General features: G+C 39.8%; 2 protein-coding genes across 2 annotated transcripts; one reads left to right on the plus strand and one right to left on the minus strand.

The window, feature by feature from the left end:
- Positions 1-868: 868 nt before the first annotated feature.
- PpBr36_07806 (uncharacterized protein) lies at positions 869-2856 on the plus strand (the record flags this gene model as incomplete). The annotated part of the gene is made up of 4 exons (XM_029894940.1): positions 869-1086; positions 1204-2040; positions 2152-2387; positions 2513-2856. 4 exons carry the CDS (start codon positions 869-871, stop codon positions 2854-2856), a joined length of 1635 nt encoding a protein of 544 aa, XP_029748487.1.
- Positions 956-2745, minus strand: PpBr36_07807 (uncharacterized protein; the record flags this gene model as incomplete). The annotated part of the gene is made up of 5 exons (XM_029894941.1): positions 956-1084; positions 1223-1588; positions 1621-1996; positions 2154-2317; positions 2572-2745. The coding sequence occupies 5 exons, from the start codon at positions 2743-2745 to the stop codon at positions 956-958; spliced, it is 1209 nt and encodes a 402-aa protein (XP_029748486.1).
- Positions 2857-10267: the final 7411 nt, after the last annotated feature.

Genomic DNA, 10267 nt, shown 5'->3' on the forward strand with positions numbered 1-10267 from the left:
AAAAGAAAAAAAAAGAAAAAAAAAGAAAAAAAAAGAAAAAAAAAGAAAAAAAAAGAAAAAAAAGAAAAAAAAAAAACCCTGTTGCCATGTGGCATTCGGTGGACGTCGACATTCTATCCCGGAATATCGTGCAGACCAACCAAGACCCACGCTCCAAGAAGCAAGACTACCAAGTTGAAGATCTTTTCTCTCTCGTGGTAAAAAGGTCCAATGGCGTCGTTGCATGTGAAACAAACTATCGAGACCCGAATGATAGATAAGAAAGAAAAAAAAAAAAAAAACACTCAAAAAGGCTTCATAGATAAGGTAAGCCACTACAACTCTGCACCCCCGCATTCTTATCCTTAAAACCCTCAAAAGCGTCAGCCCGAGCGGCACAGGGCAAGCCGGTCCAGCTCGGATCGCCAAGATGTACCAGGTATGGGTGGGGAGCTGAAGATAAGCAACCAAAACCCCGGATTGGTTTATCTCGACTTTGATATGCTCAAGTTCCGAACGAGATCTTTATTCGACGGCACACCTGGGTGGCAAGGGTTCACCTCAACGGTCCGAAGTCGGGGAAATGGCTCAAAAAATACAGAATTTTTCACTTTTTCAGGTCCTGGGAGGCCTAGCCAAAAAAGAAAGAAAGAATGGGTCGGGTCAGTGCCCCTTTCTGGTCTGATTACACGCGCCCTCGCCATGTTCCGTCGGTACACGGATCTGTGGGATGGATGCTATTACAATGCTGCCACTGTAGATAGATGGGTTTCAGAAGGCCCCTCCCCCCTTCAGACTTGATATATCGTGGTGCATTTCTTTTCTGGAGTGTTGATGATCAGCAAAGAAACTTCCATGCAAGCCGTCATCTCTGCCCAATCCCTCAGCCATGCAGGACCAACAAGAAAAGGAGACTCGGTCCAAAAGACAACAGCCTACTGGCCACGATGCAGAAGACATTGCTGTGCAGATTGATTCAACGGAGCTCGTGCAAGTGACAGAGAATGGCCTCAAGCTGTTCCCGCAGCCGGTGGCCGATGATGCGTTGGATCCCTTGAACTGGTCCAGCGCGCAAAAGCACACGATTCTCGCCATCATCATGGCTCTGTACGTGTGACAACAAGACTCGCCTACACCTCAAGATCCTGAATCCCACACACCCAACTAGTTCCAGCCCGCTGACCTCGTCTGAATTTCTTTTTTTTTTTTCTTGGGTCCCCCTAGCTATTTCATGTTCACGTACATCACGACCGTGACGGTGCCCTCCTTCCCTGCGCTGCAGGACCAGTACTCGGCCACGCTGGAGCAGGTCAACTGGACCGTCGCCATCCCGGCCCTGGGCCTGTCCCTCGGCCCGCTCATCTTCGCCACGCCAGCCGACACCATCGGCCGCCGGCCCATCATCCTCCTCGGCACCGTCGTGGCCCTGGCATCGACCGTCGGCGCCGCCCTCGCCCCGTCCCTGCCCACCTACATGGCCGCCCGCTTCTTCCAGGGCCTCGGCGTCAGCCCCGCCGCTAACGTCGGCCTGGCCGTCATCGGCGACCTCTTCCACGAGCACGAGCGCGGGTCCAAGGTCGGCCTGTGGGTGCTCGCCATCGACTCCGGGCTGCTGTGCGGGCCCTTGGTCGGCGGCTTCACCGGCCTGGCCGGCCACGCCTGGACGCAGTGGTCGTGCGCCATCCTCTTTGCCACCATCCTGGTTGCCGAGCTGGCCTTCTTGCCCGAGACGCTGTACCCGCGGGACTTGATGGCTGCGTCGTCGTCGACGCTGAACGGCTCCTCCGGTCCGGGGCGGGAGAAGAACGCCGCCGCCGCCCCTGCGTCGCCGCCGCCGCTCGTCCGGCGAACCAAGGAGCTCCCCTTTGTCAACGTCGCGCCCGTCCCTGGCATCCACCATCCCAACCCGCTCGACACCATTGTGCGATTCGTCAAGACGTTCAGGTACACCGTTGTCCCGATCGCCATAGTGACGTACTGCTTCGCCTGGTACTGGTGGGTTTTGTCGGTGGTGACGCTGGTGCCCGTTGCGTATCCCGACTATGCGCCCAACATCCAGGGGTCAGTTTTTTTTTTTTTTTTTTTCTTTTCTTTTCTTTTCTTTTTTTTGCTCTCTTGCTTGACAGTGCTTCAAACTACAGAGCTCTGGCTGACAGCGACAACAAAAAAAAGACTCTTGTTTATTGGCCTCATCGTCGGGACACTCGTGTCGGAGGTGCTCTTCTCCGGCAGGCTCAGCGATCGACTCGTAATCCACTTCACCAAGCGCGGCGCCGTCAAGACGCCCGAGATGCGCCTCTGGCTCATCTACCCAGCCGTGGTACTCACCGCCGTCGGCCTGGTGGTTTGGGGAGTCAGCATCGACGAGCAGTACCACTGGATGGTGGGCCAAGTGGCATTTGCATTGTGTAAGTCCCCCCCCGTTTCCCTATAGACGGTCCGATCTTCGCAACCACGCACAACCCAATACCCATCCCACAAGCTGACACTCAGAAAAAAAAAAAAAAAAAAAAAAAAAAAAAAAAAAAAACAGTCGGCGCCGGGATCCAAATGGGCAACACGGCAGTCTGCGCCTACGCCGTCGACGCCTACCCGCTGCAGAGCATGGCCGTCATGACCTTCTACGCCGTCATGCTCAACATGTCGGCCTTTGTGGACCCCTTCTTCATCGTGCCGTGGATCGAGGCCGCCGGCTTCACCTGGGCCATGGCCGGCCACGCCCTCATCACCGCCGGCGTCTGCCTGCCCGTCTTTGCGCTGCTGCATCGCTTCGGCGCGCGCCTGCGGAGCGTCGCGGGGGAGCCGGACTGGACGAACCCCGAGTTTGGGGGTGGGGGTGGGTTAGAGCTTGGAAGGCCGAGAGGGGGAGGGTTTTGAAGAGGAATAAGAGATACCCACATAGATCACCAAGTCTTGCATGGTGCAAGCCTATGACATTTGACTATATGCCCCTTTCATGAAAGCAGGACTGGGCTGCCTCGTTTTCTGATCCAGGTTATTACAGGCTGGGCTTGCAGCAGGCATACACTATCCCTGCGCGCAAGCGTTGGCGACCCCTCACTTTTCATTTGTCGAGGGAATTTTAAAAGAATCTCAAGAATCAAAGGGACAAGGGCTTTTGGGTATTGGTTGCTGCCGCGCGCTGGAAGAAAACTAAATCGAATACAGAGTTGACGCACACGAACGTACACGTGCAGTCTGCATGAGTGGTAGGAGAGCCATATATTCAGGTAGGGTGCGCTATCTAGGCTAACGAACGTGGCAGCGCTTTTATGGTGTGCACAGCGCTAACTAAACTCCTTTGGTCATGTAATACCAAAATCTATTTACTGCAACACACCCCCCAATTAAAATTTGCGTAAATAAGCAAAATCAGTTGCCTATATAACTATATACTGCTTTTATGGCCAATAATTGTATATATTTATTTACGTAAACAAAAAAAATTTATAATGCTAATAAACGGTAGCGGTATAACGCGCGCCGCAAACGGGTTTTACCCGTTTTTAGCGCTTCCTATTATATTTAACGTAAACGGTAAACCTTTTACAATGGCGACGAATCCGTATTATTATACCCCCTAGTGTACAAATAACGATAATAATTGGTAATAAAATTGGTAAACGTATAATAAATATATATTTCGTTCGCTTTTTTAAATCCGAATTTTAATTTTAAATTTCATTTTATGCCCAAACAACCAATTCGTAAATAATCGCCCGCGCTTTGCATTTTGCGTTTAACATTTTGCGCGTTTATCAACGTCGATATTAATATTAGCAATAATAATAACAACAATAAAAATAGGTCCTTTTTCGTTTATTTGGCGGGTTACGCTACGCGCAAACCGCGGTATACGTTAAATAATAGTTAGGCGTTGGTTAGCGGGTATAATATAATATTTTTTTTTATTCCCACTAACGGGAATCGATTTGGTCGCCCCGAAAAACGCGTACAATTATAAATCTTTACCTGCGTTTTGGCGAATTTCCGAACGTACGATATAATTAACGCGCATTTTATATATATATATATATATAAACGAGTTAATACCGCCGAAACGCTTGAATTATAACGCGTTTTTCAATTTTCCCAATAAAAAGTTAAAAATTAACGGATATAATTTATTTAACCGCCGGTTTTATAACGTTAAATTAGCGATGAAACATAAATTCTTTTTACCGTCGCCGCCGGCGCCGTTTTTGCGGTTATTAACGTAACCCCCGCCGCTATCCCCGTTAAAACGGCAATTTCCGAAACGTAAACCGAAAAGATTATTACCGAAATATTAATAATTGGGGGTCGTACCGACTTTATACCCGCCCCCGCTACGCCTTTTACCGCTCCCGCCGAAGAATTTATTATATTTATTTCCCCCGTTGCTGCGGAGGAATTTGCCGAACCCGCCCCCGCCCCCGTTATTGCCCTTATTATTACCAAACCCTCCCCCGCGCCTACCCAGGCCGCCGTTTTTAAAACCGTTCCCGGGCGTAATAAAAACGCGCGCGGTATTAAAAATACCGCAAATTATTTTTAAATCATACTTAAAAACGTGGAATAATATTGATTATATATAAAAAAACCGAAAGGTAGGAAAAGGAAAAGGAAGGAAAAACCCGAAAAAAAGGAGGAGGATAAAATAAAGGAGGATAGCGACGACCGCCTTATCCGTTTTGTAAATATTTCCCGTATTTTAAAATGTTTGTTTATAAATATTGCAAATTAACGTACGTAATTTAATCGCGTCGTTTTCGTCCCCGTCGTATATATTTTAACGATTTTATAAATCGCCCGGTATTATATTTCGGGTATATAAAGGCGTATTTATCTAAAATTGCAACCGGTATATGCGTTAATTAACCCGGCGTACGTTCCCGTGTTCGAGAAGCGCGTTTACCGCGTTATTAAAATTACCGAAACGGGTATATTTACTTTTTTTTCCCAATTGGGGAATTTTTTAAATGCGCCGTGCGCGATTTGGGTTAAATGTTTTTTATATCGCCGCGTACCCCCGTTAAAAAAGTCCAATTTTTTCGGAACGTGGTTAAGTATTAGTTCCGGGATTGGACCGAATTCCAAACGAAAAAATTGGTAATTTTTCAGGCGAAAAATATTCCTGCGCCAAAACCCGTAAAAGGAATTTTTAATGTTTTTTTTGCGCCGTAAAACGTAAAAAAAACGTTATCTTATAATTTTCAAATAAAATTGGGGTTAATTATTATAAATGGCGTACCGGCGGTGGTGGGTGCGATTTTTAATAGTTAGCCCATTACGGGTAGTTATTTTATATTATGTCCTAACGGCGCTGGCGCCGGTTATTAGGTTTTTTTATGGGTGGGCTTCGGCCTTAAATATTCGTTATTTTATATTTCCGTTGGTTTTTATTATTTTTTTTAATAGGTTTAACACGCGTTATTTAATATTATATTTTTTACCGTGCTTCCGAACCCCCTTTTAAATTCTATCAAACGCTATAAAAATTTTGGAATGTTTTAACATGTTCAAATTTGGGGATCGATAACGATTTGGTAAATCCTTTTGCAAATATAAGCTTTATTCCCAGGTAGGTAACGTGGAAGCTTTTTTTAACGTATTTTTATTTAAATTATAAATTTTATATATTTATATAACGCAGGTTCATGTTATTAACAATATGGGTTGCTAACAGGGGTTTAGGCATTAGCCTAGGTGCGGCGAGGTGCTAGCTGCAGTATAAAAGCCTGTAATTACAGGGTTTAAAGGCACTAAATTCACTAAAGTGGTTCACTAATTTTGGGATTAATAGATTTAATTTATTAGTGGGGGAAACTTTGCTTTATCTCCTTTACATACTCTCCGACATCAAAATGGTGGTCCGTACCCCGCAAAGGGTTCCGGTGCCGCACTAGTCTCAGTGCTTAGACTAGACCCCCCTGCTTCGCAGTGGGGACCGAACGCTCTATATACCTTTCAGCCATATGGCTTTTCGACCAATTACATTGGCCGAAAAGATCGCGCTCGTTCTAGTCTGAGGATATTTTGTCGCATTTCGCCGTTTATAACGGTATTATTAATAATATACCTAATATTGCGATCTCTTTAATGATTATTTTATCAATATAAGGATAATTTGTGGTATTTTGCCGTTTATAGCGGGTAAACAAAATATTCGCATTATAATGGCAAAAGAAAATGGTGTAGCCATAGCATGCAATTACATATTCGAATAAAAAAATAAATAAAAATTATTAAAATATATAATATTTTGAGTTAAATTTATTGGAATTTGTTAATTACTTGAATGCCGGCCGCGTCTTTATAGCCACTGTATTTGGAAAGATATTAAAATATTGAGTAAAATTTGTAATTTTCCATTATATTTAATTTTTATTTTCAATAATGGTATATAATATTAAGTTTTATTTAAGCTACAGTATTTATAGCCTAGCAGACCTAATACTGCAAAGTGCATACCATTATCGACTAAAATAAAAGTTTTATTAGTATTTTTGTATTAATTGACAATTTGTTAAAAAATTGAATGATTTACGCAAATATTGGTAAAATTAAAGAAGAGTTTAATTGATATATTCTTCTATTAATTTATTAAAGAATTTGATTTAACATTTTTTTTATAAATTTTATTTAACCAAATAAAGCGAAAAATACAAAAATAACACAAATTTAGCATTTGTTTATATAAAAAAAATAAAAAGGGCCGGTATTATAGATCGAATTTTACGTTGACGTTTGTTTCTATACGTAATCCGCGTTTTCAAGTTTTGGTTTTATTAATGTCAAAATGGGTAAAAATGTGAAAGCATTTCGATTGCGAAATATATATAGATTTAAATATATTTTACTTATCCGCATATTTAACGGTATATATAATCGGATATTCGTACCAAAGTGTATTTCTATATTAAATATATATATATCACCCCCACGTGCAAAAACTACAAAATCTGGCGGCAAAACAAAAATAATATAAAATTAATTGAATAAAACAAAAAGATCTATAAAATACACATTTAGCATTTTTTTTATTAAACAGTTTTTAAAGCCGATATTATCAATTGAATGAGAGGTGGACGTTTGTTCATATACGTTATCGAATCTCTGAAGTTTTGGTTTTATTATCGTTCAAATTGGTAAAAATATAAACGAGTTTCGATTTTAAATTATATATAAAATAATATATACTTTGCCTATCCGCTTATTTAACTGTTTATATGGTATAATATATGCACCAAAGTTTATTGTAACGATATATATATATACGACCCTACACGTGCAAAAATCATAAAATTTGGTCAAAAATTAAAAATAATATTAAAAAGAATCGAAAATCGAAAAAAAAATCGAAAAAACAGTACCGCCATGAACGGATTAAGGGCAGGTGGTATCCAATTCGGCCATTATAATAAATAATAAAATAAATTAAATCGCTGCTAATAGCGGAGTTAAACGCTATTTTCAACGATATTTCTTTTCAATATTTTGCGTGATTGTGGAATAATAAAGGAGTGTCGGTCGAAAAAAGGCCAAAAATACCGCTATGAACGGCGAAAATCGACAAATTGTCCTTAACCTAAACCAGAGCGTTTTTTGGATGGACCCACAGAAATATTGCAAAACCGCAATTGAGCTACGAAGTGGAGCGAAGTGGATCAATTGTGGAGCTCTGGGCTTCAGGGATGAGCCCTGAGACTAGTGCCGCACACGATTTTCCGAAAAATTATTTTGTATGCGTTGTTGAAAAAATACCTTTATTTCCATACAAACCATTTCTGGGTTCGCATTAATTTGCCAATTTGGTGATCATTTCAACCCGGTATAGGGTAGCTGATTGTAGGTGCAGGGTGGGTGTTAAACCCGGCACATGATGAAACCCCATTCGTTAACATTTTAAATCGCAATTCCTGCAATACACAAAATATAATAAAAAATCCGACAGCCCCAATAACCCCATTTCGGCACTATTTATTGTGGTTTATATACAAATAAAAATGGACCTCTTACATGTTAAATAACGCATATAATTAACATCCCCCTTTTTTGCCACTATTTATATAAAGTCGGAAAAGAAAAATATATAAAAAAAATAAAACCCCAAAAAAAATCCCCTTTGTGTCCCAACCCGATTTGAATTCCTGATATAAACCCCCTGGATAACTAAACCCTTTTTACCGACCTGTAACCCCCGAAATGGATAAACCCCCGAATTGGAAAAAACTTTTAAAATTGTGATAACCCCCGGATTCGAACCCCCGATTTGTATAATATTAACCCACGGAATTAACTTTTAAACCAGGTAGCTAATTTGGTTGTTTGTTGGTAATAGTCCAAATTAGGTTTATTATATAGGGTATTTCGAATGCGTAAATCGCCCAAAACACGAGCTTTTTCAATTTTAATTCAATTTTTGGTATAAGGTCGGTGTAAATTGCTTATTAATTAACCTATACAAGGTAGATTCGGGTAATACGGCCGGTATTGGGCTAATAAAATCCAGTATTTGCAAATAAAGGAAATATAATGGGTAATTAGCTAACGAATTAATTAAATAATACTTTAAAATTTAATAGGTAAAAACTAAGTTTTTAGGGGTTTAAGCTTCAAAAAATTTAAAAAAAACCTTGTAAATTGGAAGCGTTAGGGGTTTCATTAGGTTATTAGCGGTAATTTGTTTGGATTTCAGGTATTTTAAGGTTATTAATTTTTTTGTAATTAATTCCCGTACGTAGTGAAATTTTAATAACGTATATTTAATACGTTGGTGGTATGTAGGGTTATGTGCGTTAATTATAAAACCTGTATTATTTTCAAATATTGTAATAGCGCCTTTTATAGGTAGTCCAATCTTTATAAATAAATTTTTAAATTATTGTATTTTACGCAGGGTTTCCGCCAAAGCATCGGTTTCGGTATTTGAAGTATTTAAAATTATAATATTAGCTTCTTTGCATTTCCACGTTGTAAAGCCCCCAAATAGGGTATATAAATATCCGTAAATGGATTTTGAATTTTCCCTGGCGCCGGCAAAATCGCTATTACTAACACCCAGTAATTTAAGGCTTTCAAAACCTTTTTTTAAAAAATTGGGTGGTAATTTGGTTTTGAATATTCTATTTCCGTAATAAATAAATAAGGATTTTATACCCGCTAAATAGCGTAATAAGTTTTTAACTGCCGTTAAATTGATCGTAGTAGCTTTTGTTAAAAAACGTAAAAACTATTAAACCGCAAAACCGATATCCGGGCGCGTTAATCGCATAAGATATATAAAGGTATTGATAATACGCTGTAGAAATTTGATTTTTAGCGCATTTACGGGTTTAACCCCGCTATATTTTAGCACACCCGGTTGTAAACGAATAAATATAAATTTGCAATCAATTAATCCGAACATTATTAATATTTTTTCTATATATTAGTTTTCATGGAGCTAAAGTAGGCGTTTAGGTTTATCTTTTATAATTTAAAAGCTTAAAAATATGTTGCAGGGCCCCTGTTTTCCAACGCGTATACCTTATTAAACCGGATTTTTAAATCCTGAATATATTGCAGTTTAGGACCTATTAACAGGTAGTCGTTTACAAAAGTAACGATAAAATGTTTGGATTTAAGGTTATAAAAGATAGCGGGATTAAAAATTAATGGTTTAAAACCTTTTTTAAAAAATAAGGTTTTTAAGTTTGTGTTACCATTTTTTTGGACCCTGTTTTAAACCGGAAAATGCTTTTTCCAACTGTATAACCTGCAATCTTTTCGGATTATAACCTATTTCCATTAAAGTTTTACCGGTAACAAGATTACAAATCTTGGCCCATTCGTTAAAGCCGTTTGGAATTTGCAAATATATATTTACGTCGGTAAAATCACTATTTGAAAACGCACCGATAAAATTGATTTGTTTATTTCCCAGTTTTATGTATTAGCTAGAATTGAAAATATACGCCAAATAGGTGGGATATTAGTATTAGCAAAAGTTTCGATATAATTTAGGCTTTTAACCTGTAAAAAACCCTTAATAATAAGTTTGGGTTAATATTTTATAGGTTTATTATTCTTAGTTTTTTTACTTTGAATACCGGCCGGGTAGAAACGAGTTTACGGCCTGTAGGCATTTCAATTTTAGGGATAAAACGGAAGGTTTTTGCAGTAACGATTTGGTCGAACTTCAACGTGAAAGCAGTTAACCATCTAGCATTTTCAGCGTTATTTAAGGCCTGTTGGTAGCTATTTGGTTCACCGTTTTTATTGGGTTTTTTAGTTTTTTTTAGGTTTGAAAATAAAGATAATGCCG

The sequence above is a fragment of the Pyricularia pennisetigena genome, chromosome 1 (genome assembly GCF_004337985.1).
Source record: "Pyricularia pennisetigena strain Br36 chromosome 1, whole genome shotgun sequence".
Classification (NCBI taxonomy): domain Eukaryota; kingdom Fungi; phylum Ascomycota; class Sordariomycetes; order Magnaporthales; family Pyriculariaceae; genus Pyricularia; species Pyricularia pennisetigena.